Source organism: Borostomias antarcticus (assembly GCF_949987555.1).
Source record: "Borostomias antarcticus genome assembly, chromosome: 21".
In the NCBI taxonomy this organism is placed as follows: domain Eukaryota; kingdom Metazoa; phylum Chordata; class Actinopteri; order Stomiiformes; family Stomiidae; genus Borostomias; species Borostomias antarcticus.
In genome coordinates, this window is record NC_140254.1 from 6,842,212 (window position 1) to 6,869,711 (window position 27,500).

The 27,500-nt window shown below is 47.3% G+C and overlaps 2 protein-coding genes across 2 annotated transcripts in view; one reads left to right on the forward strand and one right to left on the reverse strand.

Annotated features, from left to right (window-relative positions):
* Nucleotides 1–2,029: 2,029 nt before the first annotated feature.
* cfap90 (cilia and flagella associated protein 90) lies at nucleotides 2,030–4,364 on the forward strand (the record flags this gene model as incomplete). Its single annotated transcript, XM_084455752.1, has 3 exons — nucleotides 2,030–2,146; nucleotides 3,061–3,177; nucleotides 4,185–4,364. 3 exons carry the CDS (start codon nucleotides 2,030–2,032, stop codon nucleotides 4,362–4,364), a joined length of 414 nt encoding a protein of 137 aa, XP_084311878.1.
* Nucleotides 4,365–5,340: 976 nt separating this feature from the next.
* Nucleotides 5,341–27,500, reverse strand: part of adcy2b (adenylate cyclase 2b (brain)) — a gene marked incomplete at its 5' end in the record, with an annotated part of 50,962 nt that continues 28,802 nt past the window's right edge. The window contains 16 exons of the mRNA XM_084455754.1: nucleotides 5,341–5,562; nucleotides 6,968–7,092; nucleotides 7,258–7,372; nucleotides 7,660–7,767; nucleotides 7,896–8,042; nucleotides 8,203–8,361; nucleotides 12,689–12,773; nucleotides 13,221–13,405; nucleotides 18,227–18,343; nucleotides 18,552–18,692; nucleotides 20,885–20,969; nucleotides 22,264–22,361; nucleotides 23,226–23,291; nucleotides 25,936–26,020; nucleotides 26,344–26,384; nucleotides 27,262–27,438. Coding sequence (XP_084311880.1) covers nucleotides 5,410–5,562; nucleotides 6,968–7,092; nucleotides 7,258–7,372; nucleotides 7,660–7,767; nucleotides 7,896–8,042; nucleotides 8,203–8,361; nucleotides 12,689–12,773; nucleotides 13,221–13,405; nucleotides 18,227–18,343; nucleotides 18,552–18,692; nucleotides 20,885–20,969; nucleotides 22,264–22,361; nucleotides 23,226–23,291; nucleotides 25,936–26,020; nucleotides 26,344–26,384; nucleotides 27,262–27,438 — 1,887 coding nt within the window. The 3' untranslated portion in view covers nucleotides 5,341–5,409. The remainder of the gene's footprint in view (nucleotides 5,563–6,967; nucleotides 7,093–7,257; nucleotides 7,373–7,659; nucleotides 7,768–7,895; nucleotides 8,043–8,202; nucleotides 8,362–12,688; nucleotides 12,774–13,220; nucleotides 13,406–18,226; nucleotides 18,344–18,551; nucleotides 18,693–20,884; nucleotides 20,970–22,263; nucleotides 22,362–23,225; nucleotides 23,292–25,935; nucleotides 26,021–26,343; nucleotides 26,385–27,261; nucleotides 27,439–27,500) is intronic.

Genomic DNA, 27,500 nt, shown 5'->3' on the forward strand with positions numbered 1-27,500 from the left:
GAAAGTGTGAGGGAGGTGTAATAGGATCAATGTGACTCGGGGAAATCTAAGTGATCCTTCAGGATCAGACCACGGGAACAGACGCGTGACTTTAGTGACTGCAGCACTCGGGGAACACGACTGTCCCAAAATGGACAGCTGAGCTTGCGCCCACAGGCCCTGTTACCAGGGTTTAGTTTAGTCTTTTATGGGCCTAGCTTACCTCCACTGGGGGGGGAGTGGATGATTCGGTATAATATTTTCAGTCCACACACGTGCACACACAAGCACACACGTGCACACACACGTGCACACACACGTGCACACACACACACACAACTCTGCCTGTGACCTCTGCTTCGTGCGAACGCAGCTTCTCTTACCTGCGTCGCATCAAAAATCAAACTAAAACTAGGGCTGCGAGCAGCATTGAGCGGGCCCTCGCACCCCACGCGTGTCGGGGTGCGGCGCCGTTAAAGGCTGTGCTATTTCGGTGTCCAGTACTGAGAGAAACTTCCTGTCACCAGTAGGTGGCGCTCTAAGTGTGACTCAATACCGATGCATAGATGTGTTCAGGACGGTACCTTGATGAAGCTTGAGAAATGTTGAGTAAGTCGGATAATGTATGTAGGAGTTATGATGACTTCCTGCTTGACCTGTAGGCGGCGCTATAAGTATGACTCAATACTGACCTACAGATGTGTTCAGGATGCGACCTTCATCAAGCGTGAGCAATTTGGAGTAAATCGGATGACGTATGTAGGAGTTATGAGGACTTCCTGTTTCACCAGTAGGTGGCGCTGTAAGTGTGACTCAATACCGACGCATAGATGTGTTCAGAAGGTGACCTTCATGAAGCGTCAGCAATTTGGTGCAAATCGGATGATGTATGTAGGAGTTATGAGGACTTCCTGTTTCACCAATAGGTGGCGCTATAAGTATGACGCAATACTGACACATAGATGTGTTCAGGACAGAACCGTCATGAAGCGTGAGATATATCGGACAAATTGGATAATGTATGGAGGAGTTATGAGGACTTCGTGTTTTTTGGCGAAATGTCAAACTTTGGCGGGGCGCCACGGCAAGGGTGTGTGGTGAAAACTGGGGCTCGCCATTTTAAACTTTCCAGGGGGCGCTCTTGAGCCGTTTTGCCACACCCATTTCCGTCACCCATGAATTATCCAAATTTTTCGCCGGGACTGACGTATGGGCAAAGTTGCATCCGTTTTCATCGATGTTTAGGCCGCCAAAAAGGCATTTGTTTGGGGAGAAGAAGGAGAAGGAGAAGAATAATAATAATCCTTCGAGTTTCAATAGGGCCTCGCACCACCAGTGCTCGGGCCCTAAAAAAACAGCAACCTGGCCCTGTTGGCCATCAACAAACACAGGACGAAGGCTTTGGATGTCCAGTGCATCATTGATATGTTTGCCTCCAACCACAACAACCGGCGGATTGTGCTCCTTTGAAAACGTCAATGGTGAGTTTGGATATATTTTTTAATAATAGCCTAGGATCGATTTGGAAAGTGTGCTGACCCTCGTTTGTGTGGCCTTTGAGGCACAGGCTGTTGTGTGCCGTCTCTCTCTCTCTCTCTCAATTCAACTTTTTAATGCTGCCACTGAGCGCGTGGTATTTCTAGCTGGAGAGTGTGATATTCTAGTGTGCATATTCACATTGAAATTCTGACATTGCGCCACTGGTCTGGCATGAGCTCTCTAGTGCCCCCAAAACTGAAGTGTTGTAAAAGCTCTGAATACTGTGAATGCTGAGTGCTCTGGAGGGCGTATGAGTGCGCATAACAAAGGGACAAACATTGTGTTATTTATTTATTATCGTCTTTCATTGAAAACATGTATTGTTTACAGCTTTTTTCTCAACAAGCATAATTATTTTCAGCACAACACTGAAAAGTGGTCCAAAGTGCCAAATTAGCCTGCGCCTGCGCAATATATATATATTCGTATCATAGCAACCACAGACGCTACTTTTGATAGTTAGCTTCTACCACTGTGCGATTAGTTTAACCATTATCGTTTCCTATACGAAATGGATGTTTCCCAAGAGGCGAAAACAAAACCGCTTTCCACTTTAAGTGTATTCAGTTACATCCCGCCAAGAAGAACCGAGTCAAAAGAAAATACCTACTTTAATAGTGGGTCCAAGGTATGCAGCTTTAGCCAAGCCAGCCAGGTCGACAGGCTGCTCTTGCTAAGTTAGCTAACGTTAGACTAGCTATGTAGGAAGCTGGGTCCACATAACAGCAGCCAAGACAGTTTTAAGCAGTTGTAGAATGTTTGTAATTCTAGAATGTCTCTGTGTTCTAAAACGTCTTGAAGATTCATCATGTCTTTATGGTGCATTCGTTTGTGGTCGGAGGTGGCAAGTCACAAGTGGCAAAATACCTACCTCCGACCTGTGTGCATTCGAGCTATATACCATTATATCACAGTTACCTAGTTATATCTATATACCATTATATCACAGTTACCTAGTTATATCTAGTGCATTCGAGCAACTGGGGGCTGAGAAACATCCGAATTTGCGACGAGGAAGTGCGAGTTCATGCGGTGTTTTATTTAATCATTTCTAGCAAGTCGAAATTTGCCACCTCCCAGTTATAAACGAATGCACCATTAGAACTAGTTTTAGAACCGAGGAAGGCATTTTCAAAACAAACATTATTCTAATTATTAGAGTAGGCCTACTAAGTACTAGTACTCAACTGTCATTCATCCCAACATTTATTCTTCCAACAACAAAACCTGCTCTGGCCAGCCAGCTAGTGCCAATGGGACCGGCAGTAGTCTATTTTGGGGTCTAGCAAGCTATTTCTGCACTTATCATAGACTGCGGCTCTGGATCACCTGGGGGACTGATAAGGCTTGGACAGCCAGGCATATGTGATGGGGAATTGGAGCCGAACCTGATAGCCTACATTCCTCAGGCCAATTTCAACCTCCTATTACTTTTGTTAATAGTATGATTGTGTCCGTCGTAGATAAAGGAGTTGTTATACAATCACTGTGTTATACTACCACAATGTAGCCTTCTGCCTCTGTACTGTATGTTACTCACAGGCCCAGGAGATCTCCATGTATGACTGCATGTACCGGCGGGCTGAAGGATATGATAACAAGCTGCACCGGGACGACAGAGAATATGCCAACGGCAGAGGGCTGGACCTGTACACCGAGGTAACTGCCAACCCAGAAGCAGGCTTCACAGCACAGATGTGAAACAAGAGGATTTATTATTCCAGTTCTATGGGTGAAGGACGGTTGTTGGCTGTTTCCCATGCTGTATCTCTGTGTTAGAGTATCCCACCTGTGCCCCCCTCCCCCCCGCCTCCGCCCCCCCGAGCAGCCAAGCTCAGCCTACAATCACCGCCGAGAACAAAGAAAGGTCCTTAACCCTGAAAGTACAGTGCCAACATTACGAATATTAATTGGATTTTCCCTATATTACTCGAAAGTTTCAGCAGTTTCTCCGCTTTCATGAAGTGTTGGAATGTTGGAATTTTTTTAGATTTTTCTAATTTAGATTTTTAAAGATATTTTTTTAAAGATATTTTTACAATTTTGCAGGTGACGCGGCGTATTCAAAGGGTTAACCTGCCTCAGCTTGGTGCAGTATAGATGAGACCCCCCCCGCAGGGCAAACAGGTACCAGAGCATCTGCAGCAGACAGGTGTGCTGGTCGTTACGTTGGAGTGCATGTCCGTAGCCGGCAAACGGGTGCCAGCGTGTGTGTGTGGAGGTAGTTAACTCTAATTCGGATGGACTCCTTCCAGGCTGTCAGGTTGAAAGTGTGCTGGTGTAATTATACATGTCAGGGAAGCAGCCAGAAGAGTTTCTGGGTCGCTGGAACCACAGAAGAAGGCTGAGCTAGGAGGCACGGACAGCTACGGTTTTAATTACAGCTGGAAGTGTCACCTCCCCCCTGGGAGTAATCCTAGGGTGAACGGCAGCTCATAACTGGGGAACTCGAGGGGACGTTCGTCCGGATTAAAGACCCTCTCAAAAAACAGAAACTCAAGACAGTAGTAGTTACAGGTGTGAAGCTGAGAGAACGACCGATCATCGGAGGTGTAGTGAGGGGACAGGAATTCATCTGAAGTGGCACAAGTTAAGAAAATAGGGATCTCTCTCTCTCTCACTCTTTCTCTCTCTCTCCTTCCCCTCCTCCTCCCCCTCTCTGTCAGGAGTCCAGCAGACCTATGCCAGTGCTGTCCTCGTGGGAGTATGGCAGACGCCGGCCTCCTGCCATCTACGAGCCGGGCAGACAGTACGCCCGCGTGGCCCACATACGAGCAGAGTTCTTCAGGAAGAACGGCATCACCAGGAACGTGGAGGAGGGATACGGATCTGTCGTCCCTGTTTGAAACACAACCCTCCCCTCACGGGAGAAGAGAGAGCTTTAATCAGTGTGAATATGCTGCGTGTTGTGTGAAATGGTACAGGGATCATTTCAAGATATAGAAGACTGTACAGATGAACCTATACTTTATTAGAAGATATAACATTTATATGTACTGTACAAAGTATATTACTTAATATCTTTTGAAAAGAATGCTGAGATATTGAAACTTGTAGGAGATTATACTGATAGTGTAATTTTCTGGCCCATATGTTTTTACATACAGTACAGTGTTCTACTAAAATCCTGACTTGTGTTGTAATAACTTGCTCAACTATTCACTATCCTCCACACTGACACCAAGACGCGGACTCAGAGAAGATCCATTTATATACAAATGTTTAATGAATAAGAAAGTGATGGCAACAGAACATTCAGACACTTTCCTGTTGAATTTGTTTCATGTTCATAATAAAAAAGTCATTTTTTCCCTCAGAATCCTCCTCTTGAATCCCATGGCTTGACTGAGACGGAAACACTGCACCAAGGCTATAAATATAATGTACAGAGTTTGGCAAATTATCCTCCCAGTTGGCACCAAAGACTATGACAATAACTATTCTAATAATCTGTTCTGCTGCCAGCCATGCATCCACCCATGAACAGTCTTCTGATGTGCTAGCTCGGTATGCTGAACTACTACAGTATGGCCCTGCGTTGCACAACGCAGCTAATGAACCAACTGTAGGGACAGGTGACCGCAGATCCCGGGGGTTGCGCTGTCCGCCGGTCCGAGCGCTGTGGTCTTTGCTCCCCCGGCATGGTAGCTCTCGGGGTCTGGAGGTATGTAGCTCTGTGCTCTACTGTGGGTGGCGCGGGGGGGGGGGGGGGGGGGTCTACAGCTGCTGTCCATCTGTGTCCTTAGGGTTGAAACGGTTGCCGTTTATGGTCTAACAGCCTGATGGTTGAGTAGTTCTATGGCAGCTCTGCATGTGTGCACGTTTTCAAGTCCCGAGTCCCTGTGTGTGTGCATGTGTGTGTGCGTGCGTGTGTGTGTGTGTGTAAAACGTTCAAGGCATCACCGTCCCCTGTGAGAGGGATCTGGTCATCTCTGTGTGAACGAAGTAGGTCTTCAGCTCTCCCTTGCCCTTAACGTTGATGATGCCGCGGCAGGAACACACGTACCCCAGAGCCGACAGGATGTGACTCGTCTCCTCTGTTACCTGTGGACCAGACACGAGCCACGGTGGAACATGTACAGTCCTGTAAGAGTACATTCAGGGTGCCCGCGCACATTAAATAGCATTAAAAAGTATGGAATTTACAAATATGAAATAATGCCTTAAAAAGACTTGAAAAGGTATTGAATTTTGGTGACATTCTTGAAAATTGTGCTCGGATTGAAAATTGTGCTCGGAAACACTTTTTCCAAATAATGTCCGTTATTAATTAGGCCTACCGGTATTATTATTAACATTGTAAGCGTCGTAATTACTATCATTATTAATAATATAGCGTGGCGGAACCAATGCGAAGCTTGCATGCCCGGGGGAAACAAATCAAGTCGACACGGAGAAGCCCGACGCGCGAAAACTACGGCTAAAAACAAAAACAAGTTTGCGTTTCTGGGCTAGCTAGCTAGCTACTACGTTAGTAGACGTGAAGTTAACGGAAAGTAGTAGCTATGGGGAAATGCAAGTTCAACGAGACATGGATGGACAAAGTAGCTTATCGAATGTGGCTGAAACCAGTGGTAGACCATATTTTTGAGGCGTATTGCACCTTGTGCAAAAAGCGTATCCAGCTAGGAACCATGGGACAGGGAGCATTAGATTCCCATGCGAAGTCAACAAAACACTGTGACTCAGTTAGAGCCAAGGAAAAAACCCCTTCAGTGGCTACCACTTTCACACCAGCTAACGTTACCCAGCTACCGGTAGGCAATGCACCCGAAACAGCTGCAGCTGAGGCTAATGCTAGTCAGCGTACTTTACCGGTAGTTCCTACAACTGCACGACCTAACGTTGTCGTTGAGGGTATAAGGAGAAGTTGGCGCAACTTGCTCTCCTTGACAAAGAGATTGCTGCCAAGAGTGCAGAGCTCAGGAATTGACTTTTTCTATTTTGTTTACTCTTACTGGTGAATCGCTAAAGAGACTGGACTGTTCTGTTTCTTCTTTGTTTACAAGTAATAAATAAAAATGAACACACTGAAATTCAAGGATTTAATTTTTTCTTTGTCGGTCGGGCTGTGAAATTTGGCCGGGATAGGTATTAATTTTTGGGATTAATGGTCTTGAAAAGGTATTAAAAAGTCTTGAATTTAACTTGAAGAAACCTGGGGGCACCCTGACATTACATCGGGCTGTTTGATAACTGGGAAATGCCATGCGTCAGTCTGTGGGCGGAGCAGCTAAAGGTTTCTGCACATGGCCCCAACCAACGCCAACCAGCACCCAACATTCTAAAGTTGGCAGTTGTGAGAATGCTGGAAGTTTAAAATTCAGCTGCAAAATCCATGCAACCGACGCAAACAGTTACCAACGAACACGGCACACTGATCCGACGCCGGTGTGGGTTGACGTTGGTTGGGGCAGTGTGCAGACACCTTTAGACGTCCTGATCTCACCTGTATTTTCCCCAGAACCCCGGTGCTCTCCATCCTGCTGGCCACGTTCACGCTGTTCCCCCAGATGTCGTACTGAGGCTTCTGTGCCCCAATCACCCCCGCGATCACCGGCCCGTGGTTTATCCCTAACCAGGAAGAAGAACCAGGAAGTTAACCCAAGTAACCAGGAAGTTAACTATTTTAATCGCAATGCTTTATTGGCATGACGAGAAAAAAAGCAAACATATCTCCCACACATTATGCACGGACGCTACCCAGGTCTGATCAGGCATGTGGATGGTCTCTCTTACCGACTCTCAGTCTGAATTCGTTGAAGGAGTGTCTGTTGATGACTTCCAGTTTGCCGACCAGAGCGAAGGCGAATTCCACCATGGTGCCGATATGCATGTACTGTCTGTCATGCTCCTGAGAGACAGAATCATTGTATGAATGGTAGCCTATGCATGGAATGCATGTAGTGTGTGTGTGTGCGTGTGTGCGTGTGTGTGTGTGTATGTGTGTATGTGTGTTTGTGTGTGTTTGTGTTTGTGTGTGCACGCACGCCTGTGTGTGCAGCAGTGCTCGTGTGCCTACCATACCTGTGTGTATTCAGGTTCCGGTGTGGCCGGCATGTAGGTGTGTGTGTGTGTGTGTGTGTGTGTGTGTGTGTGTGTGTGTGTGTGTGCATGTGTGTAAGCAAGTGCCTACCATACCTGTGTGAATTCAGGTCCCGGTGTGGCGTTGAGGCCGGTGGCCGCCATGTAGGTGCTCCCGATGGTCTTGATCTTCTCCACGCCGCTGAACTTGGGTTTGGACAGCAGCTGGACACACCCAGGAAATGCATCATTCTCACAGTGAACGACCAGAGCCACACTGTGACAGTGACACACACAGGCTCGGAATACAAACACATTGTGGTGGCAGGCAGGTAAAGATGTCTTCATGTCACCTCATCAAAGTCCGCTATGATCTCGTTGAGCAGACGGAGACACTCCAGCCCCTCCTTGTTGACGTCGGACTCTGTGTAGAACTCCTTGAAGTCGGGGATGGAGGCGAACATCACACACACCGACTCGTAGGACTGGTGGTAGAGATCCTGCCAACAGAGCACCAGCAAGAATCACCTCAGGGAAAGAGGTTTCAATCTGCGCTCACTAACCCTGATCCTGAAGACCTGATAGAATGTGCCCTGTGTTCTTGGTTCTACGGTTCTACAGTGTTCAGCGTCCAAAGTTCTCATTCTGTGGTGACCTCACCTCATTCTTCCAGTTGCGTCCCAGGAAATGTTCCGCGACATGGGCAGGTAAAACGTTCTCCAGCAGGACCCTGTTGAGGTTCTCCATGGTCTCGATCTCCTCACACTCCCTCTTGAACTTGTCTCTCCAGAGGTAGTCTAACCTACAGTAATATTCATTCTGTTACGGGAGGACACAGAGTAGAGAGACACCCTCGTCATTCAGAACCAGCACTGGACGGACCCCTAGGGAAGGACCAAGGACAGGTTTCAAACAATGATAGAAAACGAAATGAGTTTAGTTCAGCTTTATTGGCCAGCAAGTGATGATATCTCAATACCAAATCAGCACTGGCATTTGGTTTAGTAGCATCAAGTGAGTAAATTAAAAGGGGATTAATCCTTAATGCTTTTAGATTAGCTGAAGCACATCAAAGCCCCAATGGAACCGTGACAGGAGGCACAGCTCAATATTGTAGGTCAACTGTTTCGGTTTTTGCATTTTCAAAGTCATTTCGCTCCTTAGGCAAATTCCATGTCGTTCTCCCATTTCTCGTATATTTTCAGAAACTATGACGACATGCATGAGAAATTATATTTCATATGTTTCCAATGGCCACTCGCAATCTCCACTTATCATGTCCCCAGGATGGGAAGTTTATAGTATCTTGAGCTAAATCAAACTGAACTTGCTTGGTATTCATGGAAAAATCAGCGTTCCAATAAGATGACAATTGGAATGGCACAATGAGCCGTAGCTCAGGGCGATACTATATGACCAGCCTGTTTTGCATAAAAGATAGGAGCTGCATGTTCATTGGTTATTCATGCCAGAGGACATTCTAAACACATCTAAATATGTCAGCGAGATTCATCTATGGAGGTCAAACGTGTGTGTGTGTGTGTGCGTGTTGATGTACTGTACAGTAACAAGATTCAGCCATGAAGGTCCATGCATGCTTCATCACAACGCCTCTGCATCACAGCTCTGAGCCACCTGTGGGCTGGTGCTCACATGCAGTATGTGTGTGTGTGTGTGTGTTTGTGTGTGTGTGCGTGTGTGTATGTGTGTGTGTGTGTTTCACTCATCTCCCCTCAGTGCCATAGTACGCCTGTGTAGTGTGCTTATATCCACACTGCATCGCCTACGTACAATATGAGCTGTGGTGGGTAGATATCTTCCCAGTGGGATGTAGCTGCTGCCAGTGTGGTCCTCCAGCCTCAACACTTCACTTCCTGGGAGGCGCTGGGAAAGGAGCTAACTAGGCCATTAACTGATGGAGTTTTATTTTGCATAATGTGTGTGGAGTATCTGGCACTGTTGGTTATTTTGGGAAAGAGGATAAGCAGCAACTGGAACAGATTTTTTTGGAAACGTCCGGATGTTGGAAGCGGTCTTCATCTCTCTGGGTCGCCAGGGATTCTTTAATTAGTGTGCTACCTCCTGCTCCTCTTCCTCCTGCCATCTCCTCCAGCCTCCTCCTTCTCCCACCTCCTCCTCCTACCTCCTCCCACCTCTTCCTCCTTCCCAACTCCTCTCACCTCTTCCTCCCTCCTACCTCCTCCTCCTACCACCTCCTCCTCCCTCCAAACTCCTACCTCCTCCTTGTCCTCCCTCCAACCTCCTCCTCCCACAACCCTCTGACCAGAACCATCCGAGCAAAAGTGGAGTAGAGGAGTCAGTAGAAGTGGACGACTGTGGGCATTGTATATGTGTCATATTGTATCATATGACCAAGGTCCTCAGAGTACCTGAAACAAACAAAGCCTTTCTAATGAGTTGTAAGTAAGAGTATAACATAAAAGTGGGTAAATCCACACTCTCTAATGAGTTTTAAATAATAAAATATTATATAAGACCAGCTCAGTGGCCTTGTGGTTCAAGTGTCCGCCCTGAGATTGGGAGGTTGGGGGTTCGATCCTCGGCCAAGTCATACAAAAACACTATAAAAATGGTACCCAATGCTTCCCTGCTTGGCGCTCAGCATCAAGGGTTGGATTGGGTATAAGTCCCTGCGACATATATACAGCAGACAATGAACGAACGCGCTTCAGACCCTCAGCATTTCAAAGTTTTGACGAAGGCCGGAGGTCTGAAACACGCTCGTTCATTCTCTGCATTAGAAGCAGTCAAAGCGTATTGGAGAGTACCATCCGTATATATGTACTGTACGCTGTAGAATCCGCTCCCCTCAAGAGCTCAAGACTTGTGCGATGAGCGAGCCGTACATCCTCTTTGTACTGTAAGTAAGAGTAAACATACGATACAGTAGGTAAATTATTCCTACAGTATTACTGCATTTATATTCTTCCCAGCCCCTGCGTTTAAATCCAACCTGCTAGATCTCCACAAACCCCAAAGGATAAGCCCAAACCCATATGCTTGGTGACTGCATCATCTGTTGAAAATATGACTCTGGCGCTCTCTCTCTCTCCTGGCGATGTTGATCCAGTGTGTGAATATGAGAACACTGGAACTGTTTTGGCCAGCGTTCGTCCCTGGAGGACCACCACTTTGGGTACACATTCACCAGGGAGAGACTTCCTGTCCAGAGCATCTGCTTGTTGATGAATGATGCCCCAGAATAGAAAGGGGAGTATCTCTCTCTCTCTCTCTCTCTTTCCATTGCTCTCTCTCTGTTGTCTCTCTTGCTCTGTGCATATTTGAAATAGGATTCATACCTTCCCTGCACAGTTACTGTATGCCACTTTTGAGCTGATCAATTGTTTTTATGTGAGTGTGTATGAAACTGTTTGTACAGCCGCCATTCTTGGCCAGGTTGCTTTTGAATAAGATATTTGGTCACACTACAATAAGGGTCACAAAAAACATGAGTTAACTGTTAACTAATGCTTATTTAGGTTAGGTTAAGTTACTAATGTTAATTAATACGTTAGTTAAGGTTAGGGTTAGGGTTAGGTGAGTTAACCTTAGTTAACATAAATAACATTAGTAAATGGTTAATAGAGACATTAGTTAACTGTTACTTAATGCTTAATAATGCATTAACTAATGCTTATTAATGTACCCTTATTGTAAAGTGTTACCAGATATTTTAATCTGTTGTATCTGTGTGGTGTAAAACAAAACATGGAGAAACAGCATTCAGTTTTTATGCTCAACATATCTGGAACAAACTTCCAGAAAACTGCAGGTCTGCTGCAACTCTTAGCTCTTTTACTTTTACTTGCCTTGCCTTGTTTGTGTGGTATCTGTGTGGTATCTGTGTGGTATCTGTGTGGTGTCTGTGGTATCTGTGGTATCTGTGTGGTATCTGTGTGGTATCTGTGTGGTATCTGTGTGGTATCTGTGTGGTATCTGTGTGGTATCTGTGGTATCTGTGTGGTATCTGTGTGGTATCTGTGGTATCTGTGTGGTATCTGTGTGGTATCTGTGTGGTGTCTGTGTGGTATCTGTGGTATCTGTGTGGTGTCTGTGGTATCTGTGTGGTGTCTGTGTGGTATCTGTGTGGTATCTGTGTGGTGTCTGTGTGGTATCTGTGGTATCTGTGTGGTGTCTGTGGTATCTGTGTGGTATCTGTGGTATCTGTGTGGTATCTGTGTGGTATCTGTGGTATCTGTGTGGTATCTGTGGTATCTGTGTGGTATCTGTGTGGTATCTGTGTGGTGTCTGTGTGGTATCTGTGTGGTATCTGTGTGGTATCTGTAGTATCTGTGTGGTGTCTGTGTGGTATCTGTGTGGTATCTGTGGTATCTGTGTGGTATCTGTGTGGTATCTGTGTGGTATCTGTGTGGTATCTGTGTGGTATCTGTGGTATCTGTAGGGTATCTGTGGTGTCTGTGTGGTGTCTGTGTGGTATCTGTGTGGTATCTGTGTGGTATCTGTGTGGTATCTGTGGTATCTGTGTGGTATCTGTGTGGTATCTGTGTGGTATCTGTGTGGTATCTGTGGTATCTGTGTGGTATCTGTGTGGTATCTGTGGTATCTGTGTGGTATCTGTGTGGTATCTGTGTGGTATCTGTGGTATCTGTGTGGTATCTGTGGTATCTGTGTGGTATCTGTGTGGTATCTGTGTGGTATCTGTGTGGTATCTGTGGTATCTGTGTGGTATCTGGGGTATCTGTGTGGTATCTGTGTGGTGTCTGTGGCAGAAGTGGAGTGGAGTGTGGAGGACAGATGCGAGTGTGACGCTTGTACTCTGGTCTGCCTTGTGTTCTTTCAGTCCCACACACGTTACAAGGGCTCGCCCGGGACGGGACTCGAACCCACACTCTTACGAGCTCCGCCGCTTGTGAGATGGACGCGCTGACAGTTGCACCAATAGGGACTCGATCCTTTGAGAGGTTACTCCCTACCGCTAAATTGGACTCCCTCCACAAGGGTTTATGAGGACTCATGATTCACTCGGTTACACAAGCAACCTGAACAGTTCTACAGTAACGTGTGTGTGTGTGTGTGTGCGTGCGTGTGTATGAGGAGGAGGATACATGTGTGTGTGTGTGTGTGTGTGTGTGTGTGTGTGTGTGAGGGGGGGGTGAGAACTGACCTGCCTGGCTAACACCAGGAGAGTGATGAAGAAGATGAACAGAGAGACTGAACCCATCGTCTTCAGATCTTTTAGGACCCCGGGCCTGAGAAAGAAAGAGAGGAAGGATGGAGGGAAGGCAGCAAGGAAGGAAGGAAGGAAGGAAGGAAGGAAGGAAGGAAGGAAGGAAGGAAGGAAGGAAGGAAGGAAGGAAGGAAGGGGTTAAAAAGAAAGAGAGAAAGTCAACTCTGTTCCCAGATGTGTAACTTTCTGAAATTACTACATCAGTCTGTGGAGCTCAGGAACATGAGTCAGGCATTCCCAGACCGCTGGTACTCACCAGCTGTCACTCAAATCACACAAATCAATTCCACTTTGTCAACACAGAGCCCAGTATCTCTGCCCATGCCAATCACAATCTTTAAAGCCATTACCCCAAGCCCTGTTCTTATGACTGACAGCCAGACGGACCGGAATATTGCTTAAACAGTAAATGCTGTATCTGTGGCTCATATGTGTTTGAGAGAGTGTGTGTGTGTGTGTGCGCGCGTACCTGTCCAGGGTCTGTGTTCTGTACAGTGCTGTACTATATCCGTCCAGCAGGGGGGCGTGGGTCTGGAGGATGATGACATTGTAAATCACCACGGCAACAAGCATCATCACCATCTTCAGCTCGTAGTTTATCCTCAGGAACACCGAGCACGACACCAGGCCCAGGATACAGCAGTAAATGAAATACTGAGAGACACAGAGAGAGAGAGAGAGAGAGAGAGAGAGAGAGAGAGAGGGGAGAGAGAGGGAGATAGAGAGAGAGAGAGAGAGGTGAGAGAGAGAGGGAGATAGAGAGAGAGAGAGAGGGGAGAGAGAGAGAGAGAGGGGGGAGAGAGAGAGATAGGAGAGAGAGAGAGAGAGAGGGAGAGAGAGAGGGAGGGAGGGAGGGAAGAAATCAGTGTAATGAACCTAATAAATAAAAGCTGACTATAAAAACAACACATAAACATCCACTAAATGAAATGTTCTGGGGAGTTATTAACCATTAGGCCGAATCATCGGAGACAGATGCATACGCAGGATCGCTCCATATTCAAACTGTTCTCTCAGCTAAACATAATTCGGATGCATTACTGAGCCAATACTGGAGCCCTCCAATCAAAAGCTCCGCAGGAAAACATCATACAAAGCATATATCCCGGCCAGAAAACAGCAGCGGCGCCAGAAAATTGTGATTGGGGGAGCTAGGGGGTGTGGGGGGGGCTGGATTGTTTATTGGGGGAGCTAATGAATTTTGACGCAACAAACACCAACCACACTCCTACAGTAGCCTACCATACTATGACTGTACCAGATCGGGTAAGCCAGTCCCTAACCACACGTGATTTTCGTTAACGGGTGAGCTGTCAAAGCATGCCTATTTTGGATAAAGTCGGCTACAATTACTGTAATAAATATGTTTCTGTCTGAGATGCTTGTGGAATTGACAAGTGCGGACAACAACTTCAAGAACGACAAATGAGCTCTCCTCTCACTCACCGCGAGCGCACGCGCGCGTGCACACACACACACACACACACACACACCATGAGCGGAGAGAAGCAAAATGCCATATTAGCTAGCCTACTCTCAGTGACAAAAAACTGAATACAATATTTAACGACACAACCAATCTCACAGTAAATGAACCTGCGCAGTTCAACACCACTACAGAATAAGGCCATAACGCGCACATTGAACTTTCACTCACTAAAGAATAGTGGCAAAATACAGGCTAAGAGGCCTATAGTTAGGCTCTTAACATAATCCATCCACCCTATTCCCAAAACACTGAGCTCTCTCACACACAGGCTAACTGCTTGACAGTATGATCACATAGGCAAACATTACTAAGTCATATCAACACATCACGTTAGCACTAGCATGTTGTTCATGGCTTAAATTTGGAGTCGGTGGATTGCCACTGACATCCGCTGTCCCTCTTTTCTTCCCAATAGCATAGGTAAAGCGATCCATACTCCCTATTCCTCTTGCCTGTCTTCTCCACACATTTACTAAAATAAACTAAAGTTCAGTCATCCACACACTTGTGAAGCGATATAGCTGTTCTGCACTCTGCTGGACTAAAATGTAAAGCTTCTAACCATGGCAGGTGTAATGATTTGATGAGTCAGCCAACCAATCAAATCAATTCAGGTAGCCTGTGTAGCTCGTGTGTGTGATTTGGTGCATATCAAGCTTTGAAAGCCCACCCGGCAACGCCATAGCAACGCATCGTGGCAGTGCGTTCTATGAAAGATGATTAGCTAGCTCATTGATTGTGGACCGCTTTAATTTTATTTTTGTTTGGGGGGGCTTAGGGGGGGCTAAGGCTTTTTCAGGGGGGGGGGGGTTAAGCCCCCCCTAGCTCCCCCCTGGAGCCGCCCTTGCCAGAAACCCCCCCCAGATGGGCCTGCGCCCGTTGGCCGCTGTGAGAGTGTATCTGAGGGGAATGTTGTGTTTGGCCTGGGGGGGGAGGAGGAGGAGGAGGAGGAGGAGAGAGCTGACTACCTGGGTAGAGAAAAGGAGCTTGGGGGAGGAAGCATTAATGGGCTGGCAGGCAGCAAAATGGCCAACATGCTGTGTTTTTATCAGGCTTGGTTCACCCTGAAAGCACATTAAGTGCAAGGACCCTGAATCTCTTCCATTCATCTGTGAGGTCCTTGAGACGCTAAGCAGATGATGTGACTCTTATTTTTCCAGTGAGAGAGAGAGGGGGAGAGAGAAAGCTCCATTCAGTCTCTCAATAGCTGTCGTTCGGGCTGAACGGTTCTGAGCACGCAAGGTAACGGTTCCGAGGGTCTTTCCACCTGGAAACGGTTGGGTCCGGAATGCTTATAAACCGCTCCAAGCACGATTCCCAAGGCACGGTTAGACAACCGACTCAGTGAAGCAGAACCGTTCGATTAGGCAGGCTTAATAGGCCTATACGTATGCACTGATTGGTTGATACACGTCAGTGTCATGGCTCAAGCTCCAGTATGCTAACTTAGCCAAACAGACGTTAGCGATCATGTAGGTGCATAAAAAGAAAAAACAGAAATCGTCCAAAATAAACCAAACCCTCCTCCATACTGTTAGCGGCCCGACAGTGGAAAGACAGATGGCAATGGTTCTCACGAGTCTGGGGCAGAACGGAGCCGAACTAAACCGTTCAGCCCGAAAGTAGAAAGACAGCTAATGACTCCTCTGGATCAGCCATCAGCCATGGCGGGCATGGGCGGCTGACGCCATCTCTGTCGCACCGATCGATTGGAGGACAGCCCTGTTTTTGTACGGACCACTGAGGCAGCCCAGTTCCACGTGTGTGATACATTTTTTAGGCCCGAGCAGCGAGCGGGAGCTCAAGCGTGTTGGTCGGATCCAAAAGAAGTCAATTGAGTCTATGACCTTTGTGATTGGCTGGGGAATTACAATATTATGCTAGGTGTACTGTAACGAATCAATGAACAAGCTGATCGAATTCAGTAATATTTCGCAGTTAGCATTCTGCACGCACTCTTATATTCCTCCCTGGTGTGTAACTCCCCCGAGACTGTTCCAGGCAACGCAGTCTTCTCTTCATCCGCAACTGAATGACGTTTCTGTTTTTCTTCATCCCGCGGTCACAGAACGGTTCAGAGCAAATAAAGGCCTCGGCAGACGCCATGGATGCACTATTCTGTACACGTAACTGGACTCTGACCGTGGAGAGTTCCAGAATCGCGGTCGGGGTCACATCCACCCTGTCACACCAGCAGCCCGGTGTTCCGCTGGGCCTCTGCTCCTACTGGCCTGTAGCTGAGACAGGCTACCTGGATTAACAACACCCCGCGGGACAGGCCGGCTCACGGTTTCACTCACGAATCAGGCTGGCAGCAGCTCTGGCTAACTCAAAGTGTGTCTAGTAGCTGTAATGCAGCACAGAAAGAGAAATATCACCACTTTTTGTAAAGAATAATGCGCTGTGAAATCTTTTATGAATATAGAGTGGTATTTCCCCTAACTAAAAGCTATTTAATGTAATAAACTCTGAGCTAGACTCACTTGTGTGAAGAATATGTGTTGTGGAATATTTGATGAATAGGTCTTGGAGGACCTCCTTAACTACCTTCTCTTCTTTCCACTTTTTCCTCCTCCTTATCTTAGCTGCTTTCATCCGCTCTAAAATTCTGACCTTTTGTCATTTCTTTCAAAAACCCTTGAAGGTGCTGTGTAGGTGGGTCACTCGACAGAGACGGCCCTCCTTGCAGTAACAAGAGTTGCTTCACGCCACGAGAGCAAACTCTCTCCTCTGTCCTGATACTCCTGGACCTGTCAGCAGTGTTCGACACAAGCGTGGACCACCAGATCCTCCTCCTCTCCACCCTTGAGGAGAAAGGGGTCACAGCCTCTGCACTCTTCCTGTTTGCATCCCGACAGGTCACTCCAACCAGGTGACATGGAGAGGGTCTGTGTCTGTACCACGCAGACTACGGGGATTCCACAAGGTTCAGTTCTGGGTCCTCTTCTTTTTTTCCCTCTACACGACATCTCTGGGTTCTGTCATTCGCTCGCACGGCTTCTCCTACCACTGTTATACAAACATATAACACACCACCTCAAGCTCAACCTGGACAAGACTGAGCTGCTTTTCCTCCCGGGGAAGGGCTGCCCACACCGGGACCTGGACATCACCATAGATGATACAGTACAGTGGTGATGCCAACTCGGACTGAGAGGAATCTGGGTGTGATCTCGGCAAACATTGCATTGGTTGCACACTCCTGCAGATTCCTGCTCTACAACAACAGGAAGATTCACCACTTCCTCACTGGCGAGATGGTGCAGGTGCTCAACAAGGCTGTTGTCATCTCCTGGCTGGACTACTGCAACTTGCTGGGGCCCCAGCATCAGCCATTAAATCTCTGGAGCTTGTCCAGAAAGCTGCTGCTCGCCTGGTGTTCAACCACTCCAAGTTCTCCCACAAAACTTCCCTTCTCTGTTCTCTACACTGGCTCCCGGTAGCAACTCGCATCCAATTTAAAACTCTGGTACTAGCCTACAGGGCAATGAAAGGACCAGCTCCCTCCTACCTCCAGGCCATGGTCAAGCCCCCCCCCCGCTCCCGACCGCTACGCTCTGCTGCCTCAAGGTGACTGGTTGCCCCGTTGCTCGGAGGCCCTTGTGGCCGATCGACACGGTCACGGCTCTTTTCTGTCCTGGCCCCGCAGTGGGGTAACGAACTCTGTCGTCAGGAGGCCACAGGCTGCAAACTCACCTTTTCAAGAAGTACTGCCCTGACCCTTCCTCTTAGCACTCGTTGTATTTTGTATTTAGCCGTTCTTGCACTCTAGCACTTAAGCACTTAGATTCTTGTTTAGAAAGGAGATGCACTTATGAGTTCTGGCGAGCAGCAGAACACTTGACTACCAAAGAGCTGAATGCACTTATTGTAAGCGTCTGCTAAATGACTGTAATGTAATGTAAAGTAGTATTTTGCAAGGAAGTAAAAGACACAAACACGGTTTTCCCCTCTCTTGTCTTTGCGCTCGCAGTCGTTTGACGTACCGGCAGGTAGAACTTGTTCCCGTCCGTGAGGTGGGAGGGGCTTCTGGACGTGAGCAGGCTGTCATTGGTCATATTCATGGGTGGGGGCGTGGTCAGAACCTCGTCTTCAAGGAAGAACTGGGGGGGTGGGGGGTGAGAGAGGAAACGAAGGTCAAACGAAGGTCGTACTGCACACACAAACACCAAGCAGCGTTTTTTCACGGTTAGCTATGAACAGAGCCTGAGTAAGGGTTAGCACTAGCACAGCGAGAGGCATCGCCCTGGCTCTTCACTGTGACCAATGGCGGCCCTCTGACACCAGCAGGGGAGATGTTTGTTTGCTCACCATATTGAAGACAGCCATAACCAGTATGAGAGCAGTGGTTGTCATGGTGAGGACCAATCGCAGCCAGGGTTTGTTGGCGATGATGATGCGCGAGGAAGTGGGGAGCCAGGGAAGAGAGCAGGAGGATCCTTTACCTCCCTGCTGAGAGAGAGATAGAGAGATAGAGAGAGAGACAGATAGAGAGAAACAGAGAGAGAGGAGTGGAGGGGGAAAGAGAGAGAGAGAAGGGGGAGGAGAGAGAGAAGAGAGAGGTGGGGGAGAGAGAGGAGAGAGGGGGGGGGGAGAGAGAAGGGGGTGGGGAGAGAGAGGTGGGGGAGAGAGAGAGAAGAGAGAGAGGGGGGAAAGAGAGAGGGGGGAGGGAGAGAGAGAGAAGAGAGAGGGGGAGAGAGAGAGGGAAGAGAGAGAGGGGCAGCGAGAGAGAGAGAATCACAAACATTTATTGAACACTGGAACACAAAATGCTACATGAATATCAAGGTAGACAGATCGTCCAAGGTTCATGGCAAAGCTGAAGTGTTGCACTGACAGCTCCCGGCTTGCCAGGTGTCTTTCAGGCCCAACGCCTGGCCATCTGCTACAGCAGCTAGTCTCCCCATGGGCTCAGCCACACGGCCATGTTTGTTTACAGGGTTGTTAACCCCTCTCACAGCACTGGCTTTCATTATGATGGCTGCTCATGTGTTCCTGTTGCTGACTGAACACCGACTGTGTCCCCCTCCCACCACACACACACGCATGCACGCACGCAGACACACACACACTGTTACATGTCAGAATGCTTTATTTATGTTTATCTATGTATGTTGCTTCACTAACTTTACTTTCAGGATAGGTCCGGCCTGGGAGTAATTGGCTGTCCAGAAGCACCTGTGGGCTCCTCTCCCTGACCTTAATTGGGGAGACCTGCCCCCCAGCCCTATATAAAGCAGCTGATCACAGCCCTCTGGCTCTCTCTCTCGCCCCCACTCCTTTTGTTGGTGTTTCGATGCCAGCCTACTTATTTCTGTTGCGCTTATCTTTTTGAGCACTTACTTTATTTATTTTACTTTGGTTACTAAATGTTTATTATTATTTAAGACAAGCACAAACAAATACACATGCACACACACACATACAAGCACACACAAATACACATGCACACACACACACACACACACACACAAAAACACATGCACGCACACACACACACACACACACACACACACATTTTAACTTGATCCCTCTTTAGCCAATCCTGTGTTAAACACGGCTTCTGTGGCGAATCTCTTTCCTGCTGTGAAACTGATGACACGAGCAGGACTGCGACGACAAGATCCAAATAATTAAACATGACCGCTTCACCAGTAAGCCATCACTCTCTCAATCTCTCTCTCACATTCTTTCTCTCGCTCTCATTCTCTCTCTCTGTCCCTCTCACTCCCTCTCTGTCTCTTCCTCTCATTCTCTCTCTTTCCCTCTCTCTCTGTGAAAGAAACACAGTGAACAGGGTTTGTGGGCCACTGGCGAACACAAGGTCATCCCAGACAAGCTCATTAATTCGATGTGACCCAGTTTTCCGGCAAATACATTCACCCGGGTGTGAGAGGAGGGGTGTGACGCAGGAGTCTGAGGTTTACGGACGCACTACGGACGCTCTGCTCAGGAAAATAATAAGAGCTCTCTTGTTATCACAATTAATTAGAGGAACTTAATTAACTGAGGAAGAGGGCGAGTGGTAGAGAGAGAGACAGAGAGAGAGAGGCAGAGACAGAGAGAATGAGAGAGAGAGAGAGAGAGAGAGACAGAGAGAATGAGAGAGAGAGACAGAAAATGAGAGAGACAGAGAGAGAGAGAGAGGCAGAGACAGAGAGAGAGAGAGAGAGAGAGGGAGAGAGAGAGAGAGAGAATGGAATGATCAAGGCTAGTAAAAACCGTCATCAATCAACTCTAGATTCCAACTGCTACCATCATTGCTTTGTGTAATGTTCAATTTTCAGTGTCACTTCATTGTGATTTATTGTCTACATATGTCTGCTCTGGCAGTATCTGAAATCATTTCACACCATGTGGCTCAACCAGACAGTGACAGAGAGAGAATGAAAGAGAGTAAGAGAGAGAGAGAGAGAAAGAGAGGGGGGGGGGGGGGGGGGGAGAGAGAGCATGGGAAGTATCTCCTCTATTGAATAAAGTATGTTTCTCTGGATGAAAAGAGATCAGACAAGGACTGTACAAAATACACACATGGTAACCAGCGGTTACAGTCCATCCAAACCGCTCCTCTCACTGCTGAATTGTCTGTATGACATCATTGTCTGTTCCTTCGACATTCCGGTGTGGTAACTAGGGTAACTCACCAGGATGGGGCCGGCGAAGCAAATGCCTAGGATCAGAGCCAGGATGAGAAAGGCCAACCCAAAGGAGATCCCCAACACTGCTGTCCTGCAACACACACACGCACGAGCGCATCCACACACATACATACACACACACACACACACACAAACGCACGGAAACACGCATACACGCACACACAATTATACATTCTCAGAGACAATAAGTCTAGACAGTCGTGCCTGTGTGGCCTAAACAGACCCTGTAGTGTCTCCACAGCTATAAAAATAATGACCAATCTCTACATCTATGGATAAAGCCATAATCCACTGGCAGTTTAATCCAGATAGGAGTCATATAAACAGCGTATGTATATCATGATGAAGTTCATGTTTCTGGAACAAGGTTCAGAGCGCACGGCAGGGCTGATTTAAGCATGTCATAAAAGCAATGATGTCATGTCCAAAATAAGGGGGGGGGGGGGACATTACGCGGAGGTGAATAAGAAAATCCATAAAGCTTTTAGACGGGGGAGTAGAGCTTTTGGCTCTTATCAGCGGTAAATCAGCCGGATGCTGGAGCGGGCGGACGCTGATCCACTCCGGGGATGAAAGAGACGAGGATCAGACGTTCAGGGACACGCGCGCACGGCCGGGATTCATTATAGGTAATCACGAGCCCACGTCCGCGTTTGCTTTTAGCCGTCGCTCTTCCTTCTCCTCTTAATACACACCCCCCCCCTTCCCCCACCATACCATTAACTCTCCATCTCCTAAAGTACATTCTTTTCACCAGACACCATTGATGTGAAATTCTTTTCACGGCGTGCGTCCCACCCTCCTCAGGTAAACTCACCATGTTAGGGTACGGTCACACATAGGCAAAAGTAATATTTGCCAGGCGAATGACCATCGCCTGCCGAGGCGAAATTCGCTTGCTGTGTGGGCAGTGCTGGATGTGATGCACACGAAACCAGTTGGTTTTGTCGGCAGCCATTGTTGTAAATTTGGCTCTCCTGACTGTTAATACTGTATGTCACTTAAGTTTTGATATGTTTTTATGCGAGAAAGTCAACCAGCAGATTCGAACTATGTGGTCAGTTTATCAAAGATAATGCCTGTTTCCATGTCTGCTATGACATGGTATAGTTAGCTCACCAGTCTCATTACCATAGAATAACTACAGCCAAGACTGGGGTCAACCACACCTATGTCGTTGCTATTGGTTGAGGTTACGAATTCGCCGGTCAAAGTTCACCAAAGTTAAGCTCGAAGGAACGCGAAGGAGCGAGTCGAATTTATTTCACCACCAGAAGTGAAGGTTATATTTCACCTCTTAGAATGGAAGTGAATGGGAGGCAAAAATGTGACCGTACCCTTAGCGTAGCAGCCGGCTGACTTACTTGGGCAGCACCAGTATCTGCACGATGAAGATGCAGCAGAAGATGAGGCAGGCGCACGTGACGTAGTACTTGAAGGCCGGCAGGGTGGTCGACCTGTACTGTGGGACACAAACAAACGCACGCGCCTCGGTCACGCCACCTCCCGCCGCCACTACAGAGGAGGTCATTGTCGACCGTTCAGGTCAGACATCTGTTCGATTGTTCAGTTTTTTTTATTATCAGTCTCACCATGGTGACTTTCCCTGTGTGTCCCTAGATAGTGTTGATGTTCCTTGTCTGTTCGCAAGTGGTGTTGGTGTCCCTGGTGTGCCAACAAGCTGGTGTGGGTGTTCCTGTAGACCTGGGGGCTATTTCACAAAGCTGGCTAACTGAGTAAGCCTGACTTCTGCACAAAGTAAAATCCGGAAAGCTATTTTTTACTTCAGTCCATGTTCCAGATCTGAAGAGTCTCCAGGTTTTACTCATTGTTAAAGTCAGGCTTACTCAGTTAGCCAGCTTTGTGGAATACCCCCCTGCTCCAGTGCGGTATGCTATTCGGGGCTATGGTATACCTGGCTTAACGACCCTGATCACGTGATCTCTCTCCACATAGAGAAACAGCATGTGAGATCATGTGATCAGGGTCGCAAAGCCAGGTTAGTGGTGGTGGATATGTGCTATTTAAGTGCACTAAAGTGCTTTTTATATATAAGGCTGCAAGTGTAGCCTCTTCGGAGAAAAGGCTTTCATCTTTTGAAAACTGTCTTCACTTCGGCTAGTAATGAAATAATATAATCTGTAGATACGGTAATGTGACTGAGTGGCAAAAGTTAATGGTGCAATTAATGGTCCCTGGCAGGGCAGTATATACCGGGGTATGGCCCTGACTACCGCCCTGGACCAGGTCTAGTGTTCCTGGTGTGCTAACAAGCTAGCATTGGTGCTGCTGATGCACTAACAAGCTGGCGGAGTGGCGTCCTTACCTCCTTCTCCAGGGCTTTGTTGTGAAAGAACAAAGAGATCCTCTGGATATCTTCTGACTTAAGCCACTGCCTGGGGTTAGGAAAAAACACACAGATAGACAGATAGACAGACAGACAGGCACACAGACAGACAGGCACACAGACAGACAGACAGACAGACAGACAGGCACACAGACAGACAGACAGACAAACAGACAGACAGACAGACAGACAGACAGACAGACAGACAGGCACACAGACAGACAGGCATTGCATCATCACACACGTTCTCACAGCACAGTCCGTTCACTTAAGGTGTTTATTTCTCAGTCCGTGGCAGACTTGACTGCGCTAGCAATGTTGGCTTTTGAGGTCTTTTCTTCTGTTGCTCTGCTTTGTGTAATTTTTTGTAAGCCTTGATAAGAGTTGCAGCACCATTTAATTATGAACCACGATGTTAATAGCCTTCTTGTTGTGATAGTCATTGATGAAATCACCCCAACATGGGATTGGAAGCGGCGACAGATGATAGATTTATTGTACAAAGATACAATCACATAACACTGGGATGTTTCCCTAGTCTCTCTCTCTCCCTGCTTCTCTGCTGGCTGCGGCTGTGGCGCGAAGTCGTGGCCTTTGACTTCCCTCCTCGCATGGTGTTATTAGCGTGTCTGCCTGCTGGGAGCAGCGAATCTGTCCGGCTGAGTTGGCTACCGTTTCCAAATCGAAGTCTCAAGGTTTGGTTGAGACGTTAAATAGTGCTCTCTCGGCCCACCCCCCACGCCTAGGCCTGCCCGTTTAGGGCCTAGAGAAGCCAGATTGGTCGAGGAGTGACCATACAGATGTGTCGCCTGTCACCCTAACATCATGTCTTAATCACCATTGGTTGTTAGTCCGGGTTGTGTCTGTTTATAGTGTCCCATAGAGATGTGGCCTGTGGCCTAAGTGTGACCTCTTGACACCCACTACCCCGAACGGCCACAGCAGCAGCAGCATCAGCTGTCTCCCTCACTCTATCGACTACACAGTGTCCACGTGAAAACAAACAAACACATTAAATCAAATACATAGCAGTAAGCCTCTGTAGATGTTATAGACATTTCTCCCTAGATTCTTCAGCGACCTCTCCACACAATGGTGTTTAGAGATCTTGATGAGCAGGGTGGACTTATCCATTAGCCAAACGCAGGCAATCGCCTTGGGCCCCCAACCTACAGTACAAAGGGCTTTTGACTTTTCGCTAAGAATTATTTCTTTCTAAAAATTCATATGCTCAATAGTGTCACAATGCCTAATTCATGAGTGTCTCAGTCAGCCTCCCTCCCCCCCATTCACTACATTGGACTATTCCATTACTGCGCATCTGCGGAAATGATTCAGACACTCTGGCGTACTATTTCAAAACTGAAGCAGATAGTAAGGCTACCCCAGCGATGCTGAAAAAAGAAGGAAGCAGAGCTGCAAAACTTCGCAAAACCGCCACTGTAACAACTTTTTTCACTAACACTAGCAGAGCAGCAAGAAGCGCTAGCAGTGTGAGCATCGCTAATACTACGCGGCTCACATTCTCTACGCTACGATCGGCTTGTTGGTGCCTGGAATATTGTGTGCAATATGGCTGAATATTTATCAGATTTTGAGGATATAGAAGATGACTTAGAATATGATGGAAGCCGATCGTAGCGTAGAGAATGTGAGCCGCGAGTGTAGCCTACAGACAGAGAATAGCCAGTCTGCGCGCTGTGCGCATGCGTGCTGGAGCAAGTGGGGAAGCTTTATTTGTTTCTAAAGACATTTCTAAAGATCATATTACAGAGGCATGTGAAAACCACAACAAGCCCTCGCTCTATGGAAGCACAACTAGCGATTCATAAAAATAGATTGATGAAAACAACCTTTTCGCGGCAGAAAATACATTTTTTAGAAGCTGCATTCTCGGTGCCCCGTCCGCCGCCATTACATGGATATACTTGGCTCGCGCTGGATTTTAAATCTCTTCTACAGGCCTCCGAATTACACCAAAGTTATCTTGGTGAGTCAAACGTCTTATAATATGCCGTAAATAAGGTCCAGGTTGTCGAAAAAGAGCATTCTCCTTTAATGTTGTGTGAGACAAGTAGGCTCGCTAGCTAATGTATCAAACTCTACTCTAAGTAGTTAACATTTACATTTTTTACCTTACTGACATCTTATTATCAGCAGCATTGCTATCTTTAGTAGATGGGCTACTAGTATCAGAGTAATGCTATCAATCCAGCCAGTAAAAATACCCGTACAGAGCCGTTAAATAACGATGGAAAAAGCTGGAGAACAAGGGATGATGAGAGCCCCATGTTTGTGTTTGCCTTAGGCCCCAAAATGACTCAATCTGCCCCTGCAGACGAGTGTCATCAGTTTTTGGTTTAAACAGGGTTTAGTCTATTGAGACCGATGTCTCTTTTACAAAGATGCCATGTGAACAGGCAAGGGAATAAAAAGCAAAACAGTGTGCAACAGAGACCATACTATGACTGACACCGCTATGAAGCTAAATACAACAAAACCCCTTTTAAAAAGAGAAAAGCATGCATATTGTCATGGGCTAAAGAAAGGACAGTCTTCAGATAGGTGCGTGGAGACCATCCTCCAGACAAGGCCCGCGGGAACCAGGGAGTCTGGTGTCCAGTCCCGGGGGCCAGAGTCCGGGAGGACGGTGTTCCAGCACTATCGGGGACGGGAATCGGGGCTCTACTGACTTCTGGGAGTTGATGCCGTCGATGGTCCGGATCATCCTCTCGTTGAGCTCCTCCTCGAACCTCCTCCTCTGGGACTTGGTCCTGGGAGATGAAAGCACGCTCAACACACATCCATGACTCCAGCACACAAGGATAGGGCTGGCATGTGACCATGATATGACATAGGTCAGGATATGATCAGAAACAGACTGTGGTGGATATGAGGATATAACTCATCTTCATCGTCATCGTCATCATCATCACCACCATCATCATCATCATCATCACCACCACCACCATCATCATCATCACCATCATCACCATCACCATCATCATCACCATCATCATCATCATCATCATCACCATCATCATCACCATCATCATCATCACCATCATCATCATCACCATCATTATCATCATCTCACCTCTCCCTTCTTTGGTAGTGGTAGTGGCCCATTGGAACATCCTGAAACAGACAATAACGAGTTCTCAAAGCAATCATTAGGCACGTTGACATAGAGCCTAATAATCCGATTATAATAGGTGAAATTTCAGTCGGTTGCAGAGGGGTAGTGTAAACCTTTTCATAAACCAACCAAGTACTGTATCATGTAAACGATGAAACGGATTACTCTCTGGCTGCGTTCGCATGCTCGCTGTCAAAGGGGACATACGTCTGTGGTGGGTAAATTGCTTCCAAGCAGAACTGGACCACAGTGGAGAATTTGATTTTAATCCAAACGGAGAACTGAACTTTATTGGACGCCTACTGTAGGCAGCAGGAAAATAAGGAATAACGACCACAAAACATCCATTAGGAGAGTTAGTTTCATGTTGCTTCAGTAAGAGCACCACAATAAAAACCAGACGACAGACATCCATTAGCAAAGTTTTGACTTGAGTTTCCGTAACAATAGTAACTCACTCCTGCCTGCGTGCGCATGTCACACACACAGCTTTTCTGATTAAATGCGCAGGCGCATATAAACACCACAATGTATTAGATCACCTCCCATGTAAACAGTTGCCCCGAAAGCTTCAATCAGACTGAATTAAATCAGATTGAAAAAAAAGTGCATGTAAATGCAGCTAGTCAGTCAGTCAGTCAGTCAGTCAGTCAATGTCTGTCTATCTATCTATCTATCTATCTATCTATCTATCTATCTATCTATCTATCTATCTATCTATCTATCTATCTATCTATCTATCTATCTATCTATCTATCTGTCTGTCTGTCTGTCTGTCTGTCTGTCTGTCTGTCTGTCTTGTGTGTGTGTGTGTTTGAGTGAGAGAGAGAATGTGTGTGTTTTGGGGTCAGACAGAGTGTGTGTGGGTCTACTCACCGTGGTGTTGATCTGGCCGTTGTCGGTGGTCATGCTATCGCGGTGGTGCAGGTTGGCGAAGGGTTTGGCCGCGCCCCAGGACTCCAGGTAACGGGTCATCCTGACTGACGCCCTCATCTTCCCCCCGTCCATGGAGGGCCGGGTGCGGACCCCCAGGTGGGGGCTGTGCCTCTCTGTCTGGGGTGGGGGTGGGGGGTGGGGTCAGGTGCGTGTGACCTGAAGTGTGCATGTCCAAGTGT